This window comes from Amblyraja radiata, chromosome 27, assembly GCF_010909765.2.
Source record: "Amblyraja radiata isolate CabotCenter1 chromosome 27, sAmbRad1.1.pri, whole genome shotgun sequence".
NCBI classification, from domain to species: domain Eukaryota; kingdom Metazoa; phylum Chordata; class Chondrichthyes; order Rajiformes; family Rajidae; genus Amblyraja; species Amblyraja radiata.
Genome location: NC_045982.1, coordinates 6,728,265 through 6,750,557, shown reverse-complemented (window position 1 = coordinate 6,750,557; position 22,293 = coordinate 6,728,265). Strand labels below are relative to the sequence as shown.

At 50.5% G+C, this 22,293-nt stretch overlaps 1 protein-coding gene across 3 annotated transcripts in view; it reads right to left on the bottom strand.

Annotated features, from left to right (window-relative positions):
- hivep3 (HIVEP zinc finger 3) overlaps nucleotides 1-22,293 on the bottom strand; it is a 270,815-nt gene that overhangs the window by 43,424 nt on the left and 205,098 nt on the right. For all 3 annotated transcript variants that reach the window (XM_033045001.1, XM_033045004.1, XM_033045003.1), the window contains 2 exons: nucleotides 15,572-15,619; nucleotides 1,963-7,226 (listed from right to left, as the gene is read on the bottom strand). In XM_033045001.1, the coding sequence (XP_032900892.1) occupies nucleotides 1,963-6,903 (4,941 nt within the window). In that variant the 5' untranslated portion in view covers nucleotides 6,904-7,226; nucleotides 15,572-15,619. The remainder of the gene's footprint in view (nucleotides 1-1,962; nucleotides 7,227-15,571; nucleotides 15,620-22,293) is intronic.

Sequence of the window (22,293 nt, the reverse complement as noted above, 5' to 3'; positions counted from 1 at the left end):
ACCCTTTGGCCCAACTTGCCCATGCTGAGCAAGATGCCTCATCTAAACTCATCCTACCTGCTCACCCTGCATGACTCTTGCTTGCAATGACATGATGCTTTGGTATATCCCATTTCATAAGTTCTAGGAGCAGAATTGGGCCATTCGGCCCATCAAGTCTACTCCATCATGGCTGATCTATCTCTCCCTTCTAAACCCATTCTCCTGCTAACTCCCTGTAAGCCCAGACACCTACCTTTGTAGGATATTTACATCCTATCTTCACAGTTCCACTACCTTGAACTGTTCCATTGAGAGGAACCCACATAAATGTTCAGTAAATGTAGACGTGAACTTAGAGATGGAAGCTCTGAGTTAATAATTCACCTGATTTTTCATTCTGTCTCACTTGCTCTATCAAAATCTGTGCACTGCAGCAAATATTTGTTAATGCATTTCGTTGTCTCTGTACTGTACACTGACAATGACAATTAAAATTGAATCTGAATCTGAATCTGAATCTGAACTTACCTTAGTTTAGAGATGCAGCGTGGAGATAGGCCCTTCGGCCCCCCCGACCAACAATCACCCCATCTATCCTACCCACTCGGGACAATTTACCAAAGCCAATTAGCCTACAAACCTGCACGTCTTTGGGATGTGGGAGAAAACCGGAGCACCCGGAGAAATCCCACGTGGTCACAAGGAGAATGTGCAAAGTCCGTACAGGACAAGCAACCGTGGTCAGGTTTGTACCTGGATCTCTGGCACAGTGAGGCAGCAACTCTACCGTTTGCCACAAAGTTATTCAGAATTCAATCAGTGTTATCATCTTTTTTTAAGAAGGTACTCAGATTGACTCAAGTTTGAAAGTATTTAGAACTCAGAAAATGAACTGTGCCCCAGCAAACAAAAAGTTGTAGCATTAATGTAATGTGCAGTAATAACAAATGATCTGCTTTGGAGCGGAAACCTCAATTTTAAAGTAATTGTAAGGGAAGCTGAGATTTAGAGGCAGCTCCGCGAGTTACAGGAAACTTAATTTAGGGCGGACTAAGAAAGCAAAGATTTGCCAGCAGCATAAATCAATGAGGAGTCACACCATGGCCACTCCCTCTTCTCTCCTCTCCCAACAAGCAAAGGGTACAGAAGTGGGAAAACGCACACCTCCAGATTCAGGGACAGTTTCTACCCAGCTGCTATCAGGCAACTGAACCATCATCCTACTAAACAACTAGAGAGCAGTCCTGAACAACAAACTACCTCATTGGTGACTCTCAGATTATCTTTGATCTGGCTTACTGGCTTTATCTTGCACTAAATGTTATTCCCTTATCATTTATCTGTACATTGTGAATGGCTCGAGTGTAATCATGTATTGTCTTTCCGCTGACTGGTTAGCATGCAACAAACGCATTTCACTGTACCTCGGTATGCGTGACAATAAACTAAAACAGAGTTGCTGTGTGACGGCGCCAGAGACCCGGGTTCGATCCTGACTATCAGTACGGAGTTTGTACATCGTCCCGGTGACCTGCGTGGATTTTCTCTGAGATCTTTGGTTTCCTCCCACACTTCAAAGACGTACACGCTTTTAGGTTAAGTGGCTTGGTATAAAAATCGAAAAATTGTCCTTAGTGTATGCGTGTGGGGTTGTTAATGTGCAAGGATCGTAGGTCGGTGCCGGCCCAGTCTGGTTCTGCGCTGTATCTCTAAACCAAACTAAACTGAAACTCTGAAAGTGAATTGCTCATGTGAGCCAGTCCTTGCTGCTGCCTTAACTTCAAATACCTGCCTTATCTTCACACTGTGTTTTTGATTTTCTGTTTTTGGATTGAATTCTGTTTTTAATTTGTGTCATTGTGATGTCTTTAATTACTTGTTTTACTCCGATTATATGTTTTTATTCCGATTACTATGTAAGGTGTCCTTGAGATGTATGAAAGGCGCCCATTAAATAAAATTTATTATTATTATTATTACCTCACTAACCCGGAGCTTCCGTGCACTGGATGGGACCAACTTGCCCATCTGTCGGCGTGGAGCTGTGGCCATGGTGTAGATCTCCTTGCCGGACATCTGCTTGGACCTCAGGAGGGCGAGGCTGAGCTTGGTAGACATGCCTGGCAGATTGGGGTTGTGCAGGCTGATACACCAGCTGGCGTAGACGGAGGATCTTGGGTCGGTGTGCTGGCTGGGGTTGGGCTTGGTGTACTTCAGGTAGCACCAGCTGACGTTGGTGGTGGTGTGGAGGCTGGGGAAGTGCAGCAAGCGATGGGCATCGCCTGCGTCCGTGCAGGGAACAGCAGCGGGCTTCGCGGGGCTGGCACTTGATGGTCGGTCTGGTAATGTGCCCGACGGGAGCGTCTGAAACTCTTGCAAAGGTACTGGAGATCTCTCTTGGATGACCTCCAGGTGATCTTCCTTCTTCACTGGTCCGAGGGAAGTTTTACCTCTGAATAAATGTCCGGACCAGTGCTCGTGTTTCCCAGAGGTCCCGGGTGGCTGCAGGGAGGACGTGAGGGGAGGAGACGAGGTCTGAACAGCCGAGACCTTGGTCTCAGCTTGGCACCGCCTGGACGGCTGGGGAGAGTGTCTTCTCAAAGCCTCTTCGGTTCTTGCTTCAGCTTTCTCTTCCGATTCTTCCTCTATTTCTTCCTCCTTTACTCGCTTTTGCTGCTGGGTCTCCATCGTCAGTTCCAAGCTCCCGGCTGGGGACAACATACGTTTGCTCCCACCGATGGTGGACGGGTAGGTCTCGGCTGCATAGGTACCTTCTGTGGTGGACCCGAGCATGAGGCAACCTGTCCTCTCCGCCATGGGCAGGGGCACTCGGAGGTAGGGCGAGGGGAAGAAGTCCCGGTGGTGGCCGGCGAACATCTGCGCCAAGTCCAGGCCGATACCGTGCACGCCAGCGCTGCAGACCAGGGTGGCCTTGGGTCTGCTGTCCTCCACCCTGCAGATGACCACGGTGGTGGAACTATCTGCCGACTGGGTGACCAGCATCTGGGACAGGGTGGTGTACATGGCACTGCCGTAGGTGGGCAAGTGCTCCTGGACCCTGACCGGCACCACCAGGGACACCGTGGGCCGCAGGGGCTCGGGGGAATGGGTGATGGTGGGGGGTGGGAAGGAGGGCGAGGGGCTGTACTCTGGCAGTGGGTGGAAGGGGGGTTTGCGGTCCCTGAACCGCCCTCCGGCCTGCAACTGGAAGGCCAGCTGGGATCGTGCGGGCAGGTAGGTGGGAGGCTGGGCCGGGGTGGGGGTCAGGGGCAGGAGCGGGGAGGGCCGGGCGGGCAGCTCGGGGGCCACAGGATGGGGCAGGGGGTAGAGGGGGTATGGGAGAGTTGGGGGTGGCGGCTGGAGAGGGGCCAGCATCCCCTCTGGCGCTGAGAGTAGGGCTGACATCGGGCCTTGCTGCTGCTGGGGCCCGAAGGCCGAGAGGTACCGCGGCGGGTAGTGGGGCCCCTCCTGGAAGGCCGGGGCGGGGAAGGGGCGATGGGCCTCGCAGTGTGGCGGGGGGTCCCTGGGTGGGCAGGGACGGGGTGCTGGAGGAGGGGGGGAGCGGTACCTCGCCACCGGGCCTAGCTCGGCCTTGTCTGGCCTGGGCGGGAGCGGTGGCGGAGGGTCGGGCCCGGGGTCTGTGCTCCCGCACAGCGAGGTCTGGCGAACCAGCAGGCACCTCCGGCGCTCCCAGGCGGGCGAGAGGAGCCTGACGCCGGGCCCGGCATCCGAGGAGAGGCTGCCGTAGTCGAAGGACTTGCTGCGGGCCTCGGGGGGCGGCTGGTGGGCGGCCGAGGAAGAGGAGGAGGAGGAGGCCTGCTCCGAGGACGAGCGCCTCATCTCCCTCTGCTGCTGGTAGTGAGCGGGCACGGTCAGCATGTGTGGGCCCGAAGGCCGGACCTGGGCCTGGGCCTCGACGCCACCATCCCCCTCCCTCTCGAAGGAGGCCGAGAGGCTGGAGCCGCGGGACAGGCTGCTCTCCTGGCTGGGGCTGCGGGAGAGCGGCGGGGCCGACTCGAAGCTCGACTCGCCCGACGACTGCGACATGTCGGCCAGCCGCAGGCGCTTCTTCTTGGGCGGCAGCTTCTCGGTGGGGAACTGCGAGAGGGTCTGGCTCCTCTGCGGCCACTGGAACTCCTCGGGAGGAGGCTTCTCCGGCTCCTTGGCGGCGGCGGTGGCCGGGGCCTCCTCCTCCTTCTTCTTCTTCTCCTCCACCTTCTCCGGCTCCTCGGTCACCAGGATCTCGGGCACCTGGATCTTTCGTTGGCGGACGAGCCGGGCCTGCAGCGGGTGGTGGTGATGATGATGGTGGGGCCTTGGTGGTGGTTGCCACGGCCTTCTCTCCTCGGCCTCGACCACCACCCGGCCGCTATATTCGGCCTCCTGCGAGCTCAAGGCGACCAGGTGCTCGGCGGCATCGAGAGGAGGCGCCGCTTCGAAGGATCCGGGCCGGCCCAGCGTGTTGGTGTGTTGGATGACGGAGATCTCCTTCCCCGTCGTGCGTTTGGCGCCATCCGAGGCCGGCGTCGACGATGGCGGCCTCCCCTCCGCCGCGGTGACCATCGGCCTGATCCTCGCGTCCGCGGCCGCTTCAATTGCAATCAACGGTAAGCCGGGGCTGGGAGCGGGAGGGCCGGGAGCGGGACCGACGGCAGACTGGGGCTTCGGGCCTACGCCATAGGGCGGCTCCTCGTCGTCGCCCAGACTCTTCTCTTTCCTCCTCTTCCTGGCCGGCGTCAGCTCCAGCGAGGGCCGCAGCTTGTAGTGGACGATCTGCGGCTGTGGCTGCAGCTCTGGGCCGGGAGGCCTGAGCTCGGACTGCGGGCCGCCGAGGGCAGGCAAGGCCGGGGGCTGGGGCTGAGGCCGAGGCCGGGTGCGAGGGGCGTGCAGCTCCGAGCAGTAAAACTTCTTGTGCGTCTCGTAGTTGGTCCGTTTCCGATAGCGGGCCCCGCAGATGTCGCACTCGTACATCAGCCCCTTCACCCTCGGCCCTTTCTTGGCCCTCCTGGTGGGCTTGGCCTCGGCCTCGCCATGCTCCTCCCCGACCCCGGGCCTCTCCTTGCCCTCCTCCCCCCATTCCTCCTCCACCGCCTGGTACTCCATGCCCGAGGGCAGCTCGATGGCCTTCTGCCTCTTCAACATGCGGTGGTGGGTGATCAGGCCCTGGCTGAAGGCCTGGTCCGGCTCCGTCGTCCGGTCGTCGAACGAGTGGCTGCCCTTGAAGGCGGCGGGCGCGGTGCAGGAGGTTCCGGCCGACGGCATGGAGTTGCTCCTGGTCAGGGGCACAGTCTCGGTCAGGCCTGTGTGGCCGCGGTGGGCGAGCCTGCTGGCCTCCGGACACAAGGCCTGCTTAGGGTCGAAGTGGAAGGAATCCCTGGAGGTGCCGGGCTTGGGCGACTCGATGCTGCCCCTCCTGGAGAGGGAGGTGCGGCGCGGCTTGACGCTGTCGATCTGCCGCGTGTCCACCACCGCCTCGTTGATGGTGATGAGTTTGGTGATGTGCTCGATGACATTCTGCTCCATCTGGGCCTTGGGCAGGGAGAAGGAGAGGCCCGACGGCTTGTCCTCCATGGCCGGCGGAGGCAGCCTGAGCCCGCTGTGGGTGGCGCTGGCCGCGATCATGGCAGTCCTCTGGCCGTAGCGCCCGTACTTGCCCAGGATGATCTCGGCGTACGACTTGGCGCTGGCCTGCGGAGGGCTGAGCTGCTGCTGCTCGGCGCTCTCCGACCTGGAGAAGTAGCCCGACTCTGTGCTGCCTTTGCTGCCCCCCGGGCTCAGGAATGTCTGAGTCTGCTCGTCCGCCGCCAGCGCCTTCCTCCTCTCGCTCAGGCGCAGGGCCAGCCTCTGCTTGATGGTGTGAGAGTCGTCCGGCTTGTGGCTGTAGGAGAGGTCCAAGGAGGAGGACTCCGAGAGGTGGCAGCCTTCGTCCAGGGACGACAACGACGAGGGCTCGCCCGGCTGAGCCAGGGTGAAGGCCGGCTGCCTGGGGCTGGCCTCCGGAGGGCCGAAGGAGCCGCATCCAGGAATGTGCTTGTGCTTGGACGGAGGGTCGAGTGAATGACCCGGCGGCATCCCGACGGTCTCGTCCTCGGAGTCTGTGCTTTCGTCTCCCTCCGTCTGCTCCTCGGGCTCGTCCCCGCTCAGCTTCTCCGCGTCCAGGCCCGAGGTGCCCGGGTAAGGCTCCCCCATGGAGCCCGGCACCAGCCCAGCCTTCAGCTTGTGGGCGTGAGACTTCCTGTGCTTGTACAGGTTGCTCTTGGTCTTGAACGAGAAGCTGCAGGAGTGGCAAGGGTAGGGCCGCTCCCCCGTATGCGACCTGATATGTTTCTGGAGGACGCTGGGCTTGGCGCAGGGGCGGCTGCAGAACTGGCAGATGTACTTGCCCGGCTTCTGGGGCTTCTTGTCCTTCCTGGGCAACTCGTCTGCTTTCAAGGGGACCTGCCCTGAGTGGTGGCCGTGGACGGGTTGGACTGGTTGAGGCTCCTCCTTGGCCACGATGGGGGAGCGGGAGGGGAGAAGATGCCGGTGGGGGTGGAGGCCGGAGGGGTGGAAGGGAGCGGACACCATGGGACCCCTGGGGTCGAAGAGCTGCCAGGATCTCCCTTCCAGACCGAGCTCCGGCTTGACCGAGGCCATGAACGCCGAGGCCATGGGTTGCTGCAGGAGTTGCGGTGAGCCGTGGTGGACCTGCTCGTAGGAGGAGTAGGAGCTGGAGTGTTCCGTCTGATCGGGCGCCAGGACCTGTTGATGGGCAGGAACGGGCAAGGCGCCGGAGAAGCAGGGCTGCAGCTGGCCCGGGTGGTAAGCAACAGTTGACCTCCCAGCCGAGGGACCAGCTTCAACCTGGCTCGACTTCCTGCTAGGGCTCTGCTCGGTCCTCCCTGTACTCTTCTGCTGGGCAGAGCTTGACTCGGGCTCCATGACCCAGGGAGAGGCTTCACGTTCGTCTCTGCGGAACGGCGGCAGGATTCATTTGCTAAATGTCCGCTGCTCTTTAGACTCTCTCTGCCCAGCTCACATCTGCTGGCAATGGTCGCCGAGTTGTAAACTCAGACACAACGTCCCGGCCTGATAACGATCCAAAGAACCAGCGACGCTTGCTTTTAAGTTCACTTCATGGCGAGTCCCTTTGTAGACGATTATCAAGCGCGCACAATGTCAAGATTGTCATTCCAAACAACTTTTCCAGGACCTTCTTTAAAGCCTCTTTTTCCTTCCATTATAACCTGGCGTTGACCCTGATCCTGCAAGATAAAGCAATGGACCGCAGAGTCAGTGATTGCATTTGTACGGCACACCTTCCAATATCTTTAATCCACCACAACATCTCCCTCGGGTATAGTTTAATCTCCCCTACCCATTCCCACACTGACCTTTCTGTCCTCGGTCTCCTCCACTGTCAGAATGGGGCCACAAGCAAAGTGGAGGAACAGCACCTTATATTTTGCTTGGCAGTTTACAACCCAATGGTATGATAATTGATTTCTCTAATTTCAAGTAACCATTGCATCCCCTCTCTCCCCGTCCCTCCCACACCTTAATCGTCCTGTCAGTTTCACTGTTTGTCTCCCTTTGTTATCACATCTTCCACAGCCAACAAGTGACCATTGTGGTCTCCACCTTTTCTGGGTCATCTGTGCCGTCTCCGATTTGTTCTGTATCATTTCATACCTCTAGTTTCCATCTACCCTGACTCTGTCTGAAGAAGGGCCCCGACCCAAAACGTCACCTATTCCCTTTCTCCAGAGATGCTGCCTGACCCACTGAGCTACTTCAGCATTCTGTGTCTATCTTCGATGTAAACCAGCAACTGCAGTTCCCTCCTACACATTTAGGTGTATCATTGCCATGTGTACTGAGGTACAGTGAAAAGCTTTGTTTTGCATGCTCTTCAATCAATTCTGACAATAAATACGATCAGACCAACTCAAGTGTAATAAGTACACCAAAGGGAGAGATACAGTGTGGAATATATGTCTGAGCATTGTAGTGCATCAATTCCAGAGAAAATGTCCAATATACAATGAGGTAGGTTGGAAAATTGGGACAGTACCCTTGCTTATGGAAGGACCATTTGGAAGCCTGATAAGAGAGGGAAAGAAGCTGTTCCTGAGTCTGGTGATGCGTGCAATCAAGAGAGAGCCAAGAGCGTTTAATTGTCACAAACACTGACACCGAATTTGCAGCAGCAGCATAAAAGTCCTGAAATCACAACATTCATAGATGACATAGAATAAACAAAACAAAATTAATAAATGAATAATCCCAATACTAGTGCAAAAACGCCCAAAGTCCTTAGTGCAACCAAGGTAGTCCATAGTTTAGTAAAGGGGCTGTCCCACTGCGGCGACCTAATCTGCGAGTTTAGAAGAGTTTGCCCTCGACTCACTCGTAGCATGGTCGACGCGATGTCCTAGGGGGTCCTATGAGGTCACTGGAACTCTCCTTCATGCTCAAGAGAAGTTCCCGCATACCCCCGCGGCCTCAGCAAGTGTGCACTTTAACCACATGTGATTTTTTTTCTATTACAATCTCAAATTGTGGAGTACAGAGGCAAATAAATAAATGATGGGTCTTTGTCCCTAACATTATGGAAGGCATTGTATCCTTTTTCTCCAGAGATGCTGCCTGACCTGCTGAGTTACTCCAGCACTCTGTGTTTTTCTTTGGAGAATAAAGTGTCCAACCACTTCCTCAGTAACTCTTACATCTACACATGGTGGGAGCTCACATAAGACTAGATTATTTTTGCAGTAATAACAAGAGCTTAAGTCAATACTTGATGGCAGGTTGCATGTTCTTGATGCTAATTAAGTTCTGACAGTAAAGCCAGTTGGCATTGATCTACCGCGGGCATTGGTGTAGGAGGATGTTTGGCACACGGTGCCATGTCACACCAAAGTCAACCGGTGGTCACCATGACCCTGATGCTCTGACTCCTTTCTTGCTAAGCTCAAGGGTTTACCATAACCGTGGTATAATTAGCAACCGTCACGAACCAAATCATTGGAAAGGAGACGAGAAGGGATTTATTTCGTCAGAGCGTGGTGCATCTGTGGAATTCATTGCCACCGACGGGCGTGGTGGCCATCAATGGATATTTTTAAGGTGGACATTGACAGATTCTTAATTAATATGGGGTTTTTGAGCGAAGGCAGGAGAATGGGGTTGAGAGGGAAAGATGGATCAGCCTTGATTGAATGGCAGAGTAGACTAGATGGGCCGAATGGTTTATTCTGCTCCTAGACATTATGAACTTGAACTTATGAACTAAATCTCAACGATGAACATTTGACATAATAATTTATATTTCAATGCCTGAAAAGGCAGTGGAAGCAATTGCAATTGAGGTTTTCATACAAAACTTGTATGCAAGAGCTCACACAGAACCCTCTGAAAGGCCTTGCTGTAATCCATTATGTCTATGTCTACAGCCTTGCCCTCATCAACCTTCATGGTTGTTTAGTTTAGAGATACAGCGTGGAAACAGGCCCTTCGGTCCACTGAGTGAGGGAGGAAACTGGAGCTTCTGGAGAAAATCCATGCAGGTCACAGGGAGAACGTACGAACTCTGTACAGACAGCACCCGTAGTCAGGATCGAACTCGAGTCTCAGGTGCGGCAAGGCAGCAACTCTCCCGCTGCGCCACCATGCCCCCAGTGATATTAAAAAAACTCAATAAAATTCATGAGACATGATATCCAACCTATAAAATCATAATGACCAAATCAACCTCTGATTAACCCATTAGCCCATCAGTCTGAAGAAGGGTTTCGGCCCGAAACGTCGCCTATTTCCTTCGCTCCATAGATGCTGCTGCACCCGCTGAGTTTCCCCAGCAATTTTGTGTACCTTCTGATTAACCATATTCTGTCTCTAGTTATCCCTTTTTCTCTTAATATACTGGCAGAATCTCTTTGGATTCCCCTCAATCTTCAGCCATGATCATATTGAATGGCGGTGCAGGCTCGAAGGGCTGAATGGCCTACTCCTGCAGCTATTTTCTATGTTACTATCTTAATTGCCAGAACTATCTCATGTCCTTTTTTGTCTGCTGATTGTTGGGGAAGTCCAGGACAAGGGGTCACAGCTTAAGGATAAGGGGGAAATCCTTTAAAACCGAGACGAGAAGAACTTTTTTCACACAGAGAGTGGTGAATCTCTGGAACTCCCTGCCACAGAGGGTAGTCGAGGCCAGTTCATTGGCTATATTTAAGAGGGAGTTAGATGTGGCCCTTGTGGCTAAGGGGATCAGAGGGTATGGAGAGAAGGCAGGTACGGGATACTGAGTTGGATGATCAGCCATGATCATATTGAATGGCGGTGCAGGCTCGAAGGGCCGAATGGCCTACTCCTGCACCTAATTTCTATGTTTCTATGTTTCTATGTTCCTCAATCTCCAGTACTATGGGGACATTTCCTGACCAGAGCCTCAATTTCTCTCATCCTCCAGGGTTCCTCACTCCCACCTGCCTTGTCCTTCACTCTTATATTCCTGAACTCTCACTTATCACATTTCTGAAAGGAATCCACTTTGCAGACATCTCCGTGCCTGCAAACTACGCCAATCAACTTTTGAGAATTCACCACATTACGAAAGAGCATGGCATAGAAATGGGCGGCTCTTTGGCCTTTGCTCAATGCTGGTGTTTATATTCCATTTTCTGCTCCGACACCTCCTTCCATTTAGGCACGGCAGCATAGCGGTAGTGTTGATGCCTCACAGCGCCAGAGACCCGGGTTCGATGTTGACTATGGGTACTGTCTATACGGAGTTTGTACGTTCTCCCCGTGACCGCGTGGGTTTTCCCCCGGGTGCTCCGGTTCCCTCCCACACTGCAAAGACCTACAGGTTTGTAGGTTAATTGGCTTCGGCAAAATTGTAAATTGTCCCTAGTGCGTGTAGGGCAAAGGTCAAAGGTCAAAAACTTTATTTGCCATTTGTGCTTACACACATAGGAACTCTTGTGCGGCTATTCAGAGAGTCGAGTCAAGTCAAATGAAAAATTAAAATTAAAAATTAAAAAAATTAAAAAGACACACAGAAGACACATAATCCATAAAAAACACATACCACTCCAGAAATAAAAAAAGAAAATGCCTAAAACCCTATACAAAGGGGAAAGTGAGAGTATTGTAACTTGCACAAACCCTATATCAGGACATCAGTTCATTTTGTTTTGTTTTGGCCAAGAGTCTCACTGTTGCAGGGAAGAAACTCTTAAAAAAGCGTGTTCTATTTGTGGCCAGTATAAGTGTAGGACAGTATAAGTGCGCGGGGATCGCTGGTCATTGCGGACTGGGTGAGCCGAAGGGCCCGTTTCTGCACTGTAGATCTAAACCAAACTAATCTCTCGTTCCACTTCACCAGCGACCACGAGTGAACAAGCAAGGTGCCTTATCCTGTATGAGAAGGAATTGCAGATGCTGGAAAATCAAAGGTAGACAAAAGTGCTGGAGAAACTCAGCGGGTGCAGCAGCATCTAAGGAGCGAAGGAAATAGGCAACGTTTCGTCCCGAAACGTTGCCTATTTCCTTCGCTCCTTAGATGCTGCTGCACCCGCTGAGTTTCTCCAGCACTTTTGTCTTCTTGCCTTATCCTGTAGTTGGGCGCAGGTCGAAAATGTGCCACCACTACCTCTAGGGATCTGGCCGTGCCTGCCAGATTTTTAATGTATATTGGAGGAAAATTAGATGAGGAACACACTCAGATCAGCCGAACACTTTGACTCTGACATCAGGAGGAGAATGGGGAGTGCAGGGGAGAGATAAGACTTTGTCTTCCATCACAGCGAGGAGGAGATTCGCTGTGATGGACGTTTGTGTAAATTGTGTTGTGTCTTGGTTCTTCCACTTGTCGGTACGAGTGCAGAAACCAAATTTCCTTTGAACCTCAACGAGGTTCAAATGACAACAAACAAATTGTATCATTGTATCACTGGCGGAGGCATGCAGATCCCGGAGGCCCACGTTAGGTCTGGGAATGTGGGATGCGGTGCTCGTGGATAAAGAACAGGCGACTCTCTCCATCCACACGGCAACTTTCCAGGAAGGAAACTGCCTCAAGGTGCTTCTCAAGATCCACGCAGGCAGAAGCCACTTCTGCATTTCCACACCTGCAAGTGTGAGAACCACAAGCTACCGTCAGCGACTCATCGTCGTGCACTGACACTGAAACCCACTTGGGAATTCAGTAAGGGGAGCGAGAAGCTGCAGCACCTTACTGAACCCTCTTACTCGAGAATTCACCCAAGCAGACAGTCTGAACCCCCCCCCCCCAGTGTGGAAATATCAACGACTAGCGGGCATAGCATGAAGGTGAGAGGCAGAGTTTAAAGGTGATCCTTAGTTTAGAGAACCAGGGTGGAAAAGGGAGAGTGGGGGGGGGGGGGGGGGGGGGGGGGTTGGGGGGGGGGGAAAGACCTCTGCTCTTTGGCTTGCTATATAACTATATAACAATTACAGCACGGAAACAGGCCATCTCGGCCCTTCTAGTCCGTGCCGAACACTTATTCTCCCCTAGTCCCATCTACCTGCACTCAGACCATAACCCTCCATTTCCATGTACCTATCCAATTTACTTTTAAATTATAAAATCGAACCTGCCTCCACCACTTCCACTGGAAGCTCATTCCACACAGCTACCACTCTCTGAGTAAAGAAGTTCCCCCTCATGTTACCCCTAAACATCTGTCCCTTAATTCTCAAGTCTTGTCCTCTTGTTTGAATCTTCCCTACTCTCAGTGGGAAAAGCTTATCCACGTCAACTCTGTCTTTCCCTCTCATCATTTTAAAGACCTCTATCAAGTCCCCCCCTTAACCTTCTGCGCTCCAATACCCTCCCACGGAAAGGGCTGAGGCTCTGGGATTTCTTCCATCAACCTCTCTACCTCAGACCTTGATCTCCCTAAACATACAGTAATCAATCCTACAAATCATATTATAAAAATTGAGCGGTAGAGTTGCTGCTTTACAGCGCTGGAGACACGGGTTTGATCCCGACTACGGGTGCTGTCTGTACGGAGTTTGTACGTTCTCCCCGTGGCCTATGTGGCTTTTCTCCGGGATCTTCGGTTTCCTCCCACACTCCAAAGACGTTTAGGTTTGTAGGTTAATTGGATTGTTATAATTGTAAATTGTCCCTAGAGTGTGTCGGATTGTGTTAATGTGCGGGGATCGCTGGTCGCCACGGACTCAGTGGGCCGAAGGGCCTGTTTCCGATCTGTATCTCTAAACAAAAACTATGTCCTCTGGTCCTCGTGAATGCCCCTTAACCTCAACCTTTCACCATTTGAGTGCGTTTTCTGGCTTCGTTTTTGACAATCCTGCTCATATTACACCCAAGCCTTGACATGGAATAGGAAAGGTTTACAGGCAAATGGGACCCGTTTAGATGGGGCATCTTGGTTGGCACCGAATGGCCTGTTTCCGCTCTTCGATGCATGTTTCCTTAGTGTGTGGCTATCTCTTCTCCAAAGCAAGCCAATTCCGAGTTACTCCAGCTTTTTGTGCCTGTTCTTGGTTTAAACCAGCAGCTGCAGTTCCTTCCTGCACATCTCGTCTGCTCCACTGCAAAAATATCTTCAATGTATGCCTACTTTGAAGAAATTCTCCTCCTCTCTCTGACAAGAATAGTGCAAGATCCTCTCTCACTGCTCCCCCTCTGCGATTCCTCCTGCTCATATCTTTCATTTATTTGTTCTACATCTCTCTATATCACCGTCTATATCTCCTGTTTCCCTTTCCCCTGACTCTCAATCTGAAGAAGGGTCTAGACCAGGGATGCTGTCTGACCCACTGAGTTACTCCAACTTTTTGTGTCTATCTTGAGTTATTTTAAGGGATGGGCAGGCAATGGGAACCATGGCGGTGTTTTGCAACTGGCTTGCATCAGTTGCCATGCATTGCTGCAATGCGATGCTTGGCAATGCTGATCAAGTGTGTGTCATGGGTCACTGAGCCCTCGGAACGATCTATCCTCGCACCTGGACTGGAGCTATACCAGACACGTGCAGTCTGTAGACAACCACTGCTCCAAATTCAGAAGCTCAAGTGAGATTATTTCAATGGTTCCTTTATTATCACATGTACCAAGGTACAGTGAAATTCTCTATTTGCATACAGATCAGAGGGTTATTGTCATACATGAGTACATAATACGCTGGCTTTACTTTGCACTAAACGTCATTCCCTTATCATATATCCATGCACTGTAAATGCTCGATTGTAATGTATTTATCTGCTGACTGGGTAGCATGCAACAAAAGCTATTCACTGTACCTCGGAACACATGACAATAAACGAAACTGACAAACAGCCCACTGAGTCTATATGCAATTGTGATGAGGTTTCGCTACCATTTCACAGTCCCTCCTCACTGGCCCTTTCTCTAGTGTCCACCACCATCACCCTCCACCTCCTCACAGGGTCCAGGTCTATGGGGGCGGGCAGTTACGATAGCCACCGAAGCCAATTAACCTCCAAACCTGCACTTCTTTGGAGTGTGGGAGGAAACCGGAGCAGCCGGAGAAAACCCCACGCGGTGACAGGGGGAACGTGCAAACTCTGTGTAGACAGCACCCATCGTCAGGATCGAACCCGGGTCTCTGGCGCTACAAGGCAGCAACTCCACTGCTGCGCCACCGTGCTGCCAGTAATGCAGTGTGCATCCTATTAATGCAACTGGCTGCAGATTCCAATTCACTGCAATAAGGACACAAATTCATCTCGCTGTTAAAAGTCCATTATTATTGCAGCAAACCTCACAGCAAGCATTACCTGCTGCACTGGTGCAAGGCTTGATTATACCCAGGTGAGGAAGGATTTGTTGGAATAGCACACAAACAAAGCTGTTCATTGTATCTCAGTGCCCGTGACAATAAACCAATAGCAAATCGCCAACTTTAATCCTGGAGTTTTAAAATCAGTAACAAACACCACCAGCAAGTTATGCTCTCGAATTTCTGAACCAACTCGTCAATCGTTGTGCTATCCCACAGCCAACAAAACCATCACCCACTTCTTTCATCCTTGGTCATTCATGATTTCTCAACCTGATAATCTTACCCAATGATTCCTAGTGAATCTAAAATGGATGTTAATTTTGAACTGCAGGTAAACCGAGCTGTTTGGGAGGTTTCAAGGGGTTGAGCATTAAGCTTTTCACTGTAGCTCAGTACACGTGACAACAAACTAAACTGAGACAGCAGTTTGAACTCAACTTATGAAGATGTGCAAAGGAGAGAGAGGGAGGGAGGTGGGGGGGGGGGGCAGTGAGGGAGGAAGGGAACAAGACAGGAGAGGGAACGAGGATCGTTAGGAGAGGGAGGCGGAAATTAGAGAGGGAGGGAGAGATGGAGGGAGCAGTGCGAGAGGGAAAGTGCAAAGGAGGCAGCGGGAGAGAGATGGAGAGCAGGAGGTTCAGGAGAGGGAGGGACGAGGTGAGAGAGAGAGAGAGAGAGAGGGAAGGAAGGGGAAGAGGTTTATTTGCCACTAATCACCACTTAGAGCAAATAGATGAACATCAATTATAACAACATTCTATTTCCGTGATCACACCCAGTGCATATGATTGAAACAACTCCTGTACCTGTTGTTCCTGAACTTGGTTCTGTACAAGGTGTCGTCTTTGTTATGTCTGCAAACGGAAAACGAGATAACGTGTTAAAGTGAGAGGAGCGTTTTGACAATTTGAGCATTTGTGAAGTTGCAAACAGTGCGTTCACTCTGCATGGGAATCAGCTCACATGTCCTCAGCCTGATAGCTCTCCCTTACGAGAGGACACTGTGCTGCGCGCCAGAGGGGTAGCCAGTGCTGGCTGGACACTCTCCAAGAGCTTTCACCGTCATTGTCTGACAAGTATGCCCACGTCACCCAGGCTTCCCACAGCCAGTCAATTAAATGATTGCCGAGTGCAATCAGTCTATTTTCAGCCCGACTCCAGTGTTGGTTTAGATTGAAGATAGACACAAAAAGCTGGAATAACTCAGCAGGTCATGCAGCATCGCTGGTCGACGCAGAATCGGTGAGTTGAAGGGCCTGTTTAGAGATACAGTGGAAACAGGCCCTTCAACCCACCGATTCCAGCGATCACCTGTACACTAATTCTACCCTACAAAGTCGGGACAATTTACAGAGGCCAATTAACCAACAAACCTGCATGCCTTTGGAATGTGGAAGGAAATCGGAGAAAACCCACGCAGTCACAGGGAGAATGTACGAACTCTACAGACAGCACCCCTTGTCAGGATCGAACCCGGGTCCCTGGTGCTGCAAGGTGGCAGCTCTACTGCTGCGCCACGGTTGCAGTATGTTTAATTCAGTTTAGTGATACAGTGCGGAAACAGGCCCATCGGCCCACTGAGTCCGTGCCGACCAGTAATCCCCGCACACTAACACTACTCTTAAGATAAGTTCAAGAAGTAACTTTTAAAAAAAATTAGTGCCCCTATGATTTTTTTTCCACGTATAATTATGCCAGAGTTAATTTCATGGGTCCAGTTCCATCCTGGGGGGGGGGGGTGGAAATATACGTGCCCTCTTTATTTCTGGATTGTCTATTTTGTCAGGCCACTCATGCCCTCTCTATCACTCAGTGATCACCCATTAGCTTAAAATATCTTGGTTGGGGTAAGGGAGAGAAAATTAACTGCTAGCAAAACATAGCAAATGCAAATATTTCCTGTTGTTTTACCACAATAGTTATTTCAGCAGTCTCCTGGACTTAGAGCAGACAAGGCCAACGCAAATAGATGTCGGAATGCAAATAGCCAATGAAAATAATTCTAACAATATAAATTTACAGCATCATCGAGTCACCCAGAATAAAGGGCTGCACACTTGGGGGGGGAGGGGGGGAAGCATAATGGTAGAGTTACTGCCTTACAGCGCCAGAGACCCGGGTTCAATTCTGACCACGGGTGCCGCCTGTACAGAGTTTGTACTTTCTCCCCGCGACCTGCGTGGGTTTTCTCTGGATACTCAGGTTTCCTCCCACACTCCAAAGACGTACAGGTTTGTGGTTTAAATTTGGCTTCTGTAAATCGTAAATTGTCCCTACTGTGTTAGTTAGTGTACGGGGATTGCTGGTCGGCATGGATTCGGTGGGCCATATTTCTGCATTGGACAAACATTCATAAGGTCTGCCACTTTGTTCCATCCAATTTATCTTAAGCTGTGCAATATACCCCCTAGTAATCAGTCTGTACCATTGAGTCAACAACAGACTATGAAACACAGTAAGGAAAAGCCCAGTGTTGGATAGCTTTGGGAATCGGTACACCATAGTTATTATCTCCTCTCATACATTCGACACTGACTGGTCATTTTCTTACATGACTCGTATTGTAACAGAAAACTGTCATGTCGGCTCTCAAGTGTCAAAACCGCTTGGCACCCTGAATGTGACTATGTTTGATACAACGAGGAATATAGGTAGTTCAATGGCATCAACATGATGTCAAAGCAGATACAAATCTTGATACAGAGATACCACGTTGCCAGCCAATGTCTTCAAGGTCAGGCACCATTAGAGTGGTGTCCAGGTCCTCTGTGATTCACGATACCAAAGCCAAATGGCAGTGGAGAGAATGATGCACAATAATCCCATAATTATTAAATATTAAATATTATTAGCCCATGAGCACGAAGGGATCAACAAAATATTTATCCCGCAAACACTTCAATAGTGGAGCATATCTGATTGTTACAAAGACTTAAGGGTGGCACAGCGGTAGAGTTGCGGCCTTACAGCGCCAGAAACCAGGGTTCAATCCTGACTACGGGTGCTGTCTGTACAGAGTTTGTACAGTCTCTCTGTACAGACAGCATGGGTTTTCTCCGAGATCTTCAGTTTCCTCCCACACTCCAAAGACGTACAGGTTTGTAGGTTAATTAGGTTGGTGTAAATGTAAATTGTACCGAGTGTGTGTGTAGGATAGTGTTAGTGTGCGGGAATCACGGGTCAGTGCCGGCCTGGTGGGCCGAAGGGCCTGTTTCTGCACTGTATCTCTAAACTAAACATGCATTTATCTGACACCTTTCATGGACACCTGATATCCAAAATTGCAGTGAAACCAATGAATGACCTCTTTCTTGTAACCAAAAATGAGACAAATCAACTCAGATTTCCAAAATTTAGCAACCAGTTTTTTCCTGAAGTTGACTTGAGTGATCAGTAGCAGGGAAGAATATCGGAGAGAATTGTTCTATTTTCAAAAGCAATGTTGCATCTTTTAGACCTGCCCGAGGTATGATCAAGTATCTCGAGTTTTAAGCGTCTTCGAAGGGCTTTTACTCCGGTTTCGTGACATCAGTGGCAAGCACTATTAATATTATGACAGGCCAAAGATTGCGACGCTGCATCACGCAGAGCTACCAGCAGATGGCACCGACATGCTCATACAATCCTTTATTCCCCACAGACCCCACTTCCCTGCACATACAAGTACACATTTAGCTCTGGTGAGTGTGTGCATTTTTCTGGCCGGGCAAATGGGAGCTCTAGGTTGTTGGATGAAAACAGGATAAGAATGGACTTAAAAATCACAAAGCAATCAGCCGAGTTAACTTGACTTTCTTAGTATGCAGGAAGGAACTGCAGATGTCACTTTAAACTGTAGACACAAAACGTCGGAATAACTCAATGGGTCAGGCAGCATCCCTGGAGAAAAGTGCTCCCGGTACGTCGCCAATTCCTTTTCTCCAGAGATAGTCTGTCCATGACTTTTTTACTTCTCCATTTCTCCCTCAGTAACAAGCTTCGGCTGGCAACCGGAAGGTAGCCGGTTCGAATCCCGCTTGGAGTGCATACTGTCGTTGTGTCCTTGGGCAAGACACTTCACCCACCTTTGCCTGTGTGTGAATGTGTGTGAATGTGTGTGAGTGATTGGTGGTGGTCGGAGGGGCCGTAGGCGCAGATCGGCAGCCACGCTTCCGTCAGTCTGCCCCAGGGCAGCTGTGGCTACAGAAGTAGCTTACCACCACCGAGTGTGACTGAGGAGTGAATGAATAATGCGATGTAAAGCACCTTGAGTATTAGAAAAGCGCTATATAAATCCCATCCATTATTATTATTATTATTATTATACAGCACAGAAACGGGACCCTTCGGCCCAACTCATCCATGCTGACCAGGGTGCTTTCACGATCTAGTCCAATTTGTCTGCATCTGGCATATATCCCTCCAACATTGAGGGCGGTGCAGCGGAGAAGTTGATGCCTTACAGCGCCAGAGACCCGGGTTTGATTCTGACCATGGGTCCCGTCTGTACAGCTTGTATGTTCTCCCTGTGACCACTTGGGTTTTCTCCGGGTGCTGCGGTTTCCTCCCACACTCCAAAGACGTACAGGTTTGTAGGTGAATTGGTTTAAGTAAAAACAGTAAAATGCCCCCAGTGTTCAGTGTATGGGGTGACCGTCAGTCGGCATGGACTCGGTGGGCTGAAGGGTCTGTTTCTGCGCTTCATGTCTAAAGTCTCTAAACTCTTTCATCCAGGAGGGGTTGCTGAGGAGTTACAAATAAAATTAAACATTGTACAAACAACTGTGAACATCCCCACCTCTGACCCAATGATGGAAAAAAAGGTGACATGGAACATAGAACTGCAACAAGGAACAGGCCTTCCAGTCCACACTGACTGCATCAAACACAATGCCAAGTTAAACTTATCACCTCTGCCTGCACGTGATCCAAATCCAGCCATCCCATGCCGATCAAGGGCCCCGAAGGTAGCTGCGCCAAGTGTATGTTTGGACCACGGCTATGATGATGTCTAAAGCCAAGCGATCCTGGCAAAAGCTAAACCAGACGTTGGTTAGCAGCGTATTGGAAGATTCTCAATGTGGCTTAAACAGAGACGCACTCGGAGCTAAAATAATTGGCTCATTTGCAGCCCACACCTTCTGCTCAGTTACGAACAACCATCTCCCAAAGGCTCTGGTTGATTAGAACTCCCCAACTCTGGCACAAGTTGAGATAAGTCACACCATGGGTTTACTGTTTTGATAGAGCTGACCTCCCAGATCTGCATGCCTCTGTTTCTCAATCCAGTCTCTCTTTTCTTCTTTTTCCAGCTGATTTTTCTCCTCACTCAAGCCTCATATCCCACCAGTCACAGAAAGGAAATGCTGCCTTGCTGTTCACAGATGCCCAAGTGCCCTTCTCAACTTGCCTGCAAACACTACAACATTTTCTACAAAGGTTTCTGATTCTGAATGCTGAACATTTAATTCAAATCCTCCTGTCAAAATTCATGGAAGAAATGTAGCTGTCCTAGAGTCATACAGCATGGAGAGAGGCCCTTCGGCCCAACTTGCCCATGCCAACCAAGATGCCCCATCTACACTAGTCCCACCTGCCTGCGTTTGGCCCATGTCCCCCCCCTAAATCTCCGTAAGCCTCTGGGGCTTTCACACGTCAGCTTACTAAGTCACTTCAGGGCATGTGCCGAATTCCCCTCCATACCTCCCCCTAAAGGTCAATGCTCGCGCAGCGGTAGAATTGCTGCCCTACAGCGCCAGAGACCCGGGTTCGATCCAGTCTACAGGTGCTTGTCTGTTTGGAGTCTGTACTCTCTCGTGACCTTCTCCGAGATCTGCGATTTCCTCCCACACTCCAAAGACGTACAGGTTAAAGGTTAATTGGGTTGGTATAAAAGTATAAATGTAAAACATGTCCCTAGTGTGTGTAAGGGGATCGCTGGTCAGTGCGGGCTCGGTGGGCCGAAGGGCCTGTTTCCGCGCTGTGTCCCTAAACTAAACTAAAGAACTAAACTACAAAGGCGAAGAATAGAAAAAGCATTGTCACAATGTACTCATACTGACAGTCCCCATAACCTGACCATTAAATCCACAGATTCACCAGACTGCCCACAATGACTCCACTCATTGAGTCACACAATGAGGCCAATTCATTTCCTATCTCCACATTTCTCTGTGGGCTTCTGCACAGAATGCATCACCTTTACAGTTGTCCATCAGCAAGCTATTGTCTTTCAGAAACACCGAGCTAAATATGTCAAAGGCATCGGCATGTCTTGGAGGTCCTCAAACTGCGGTGCATCTTGGACAATACAGCTCACCCCTTTCACGACACACTGCTCAACCTGAGGAGCACCTTCAGCAACAGACTGGTTCCACCAAGATGCAGGACGGAACACCACAGGAGATCCTTCTTCCCTGACTCTATTCACCCTCCCCCCCCACATCCCCAATCCTTTCCACTCGTCACTTTAATTTCTTGTATTTTGTGTTTTATGACTGTTGGGAATTTCCCCCCTGGGATAAATAAAGTTCCATTGTATCATATCTTATGTGCAAGGTGGTGTCCTGACCCATACCCATTCTGACTCCCTAACCCAGACAGAGGCAAAGCGGACCAGACAGTCCTTTAAGCCTGCTTCACCATTCGATAAGATCCTACATCTCAAGCTACTTAATCCCTACATTCCGACTTGATCTATGACTTGATCTATCTCTCCCTCCTAATCCCATACTCCTACCTTCACCCCATAATCCTGGACACCTGTACTAATCAGGAATATATCTATCTCTAGCCATCTCTAGCCTAATTCTGTTTCTACAACTGATAAATAGCTAAGCCCTTGCCCTGTGACCAAGCTTCCAAGCTCTGGAAACTCCAGCAAAGGAGGTAGGTAGTCTTGTGGCCCAAATGGCACATCAGCTAAATCTGCTGAGTGAGAAATGAAGAGGTGGATTTGTCAGCGATAGACAAAGCGAGAGACTGCATTGACGTCAGTTTGCCATTTGCCGTAAGTCTGTGTTTCACCAGGCGGTGTGGCACAGCAACAGATTTGTAGTAATGTTAGCATCTTCTCATTTACATCTATCAGCATATTCTTTCTTTCTCCTTAAACGTCTCCATAATATCTGCCTGAGCCCTTCCATACGGTGACAAGAGATTTCTCATTGTCACCAATCTAAATTGGTGAATCTGTGGAATACTGTGCCACAGAAGGCTGTGGAGGCCAGGTCAATGGATATTTTTAAAGCAGAAATAGATAGATTATTGATTAGTACAGGTGTCAGGGGTGATGGGGAGAAGGCAGGAGAATGGGATCAGGAAGGAGAGATAGATCAGCCATGATTGAATGGTAGAGTAGACTTGATGGGCTGAATGGCCTAATTCTCCTCCTATCACTTATGACCTTAAGACATGAGTTTGGTCTCGAGTCAGCAGAGACCAAACTCTCTGATGTTTGGTCCCCAACATCAGGGAATAACTCAGCGGACCAGGCAGCATTTCTGGAGAGCATGGATTGGTAGTGTTTCTGGTCCAGACCAGTCTGAAG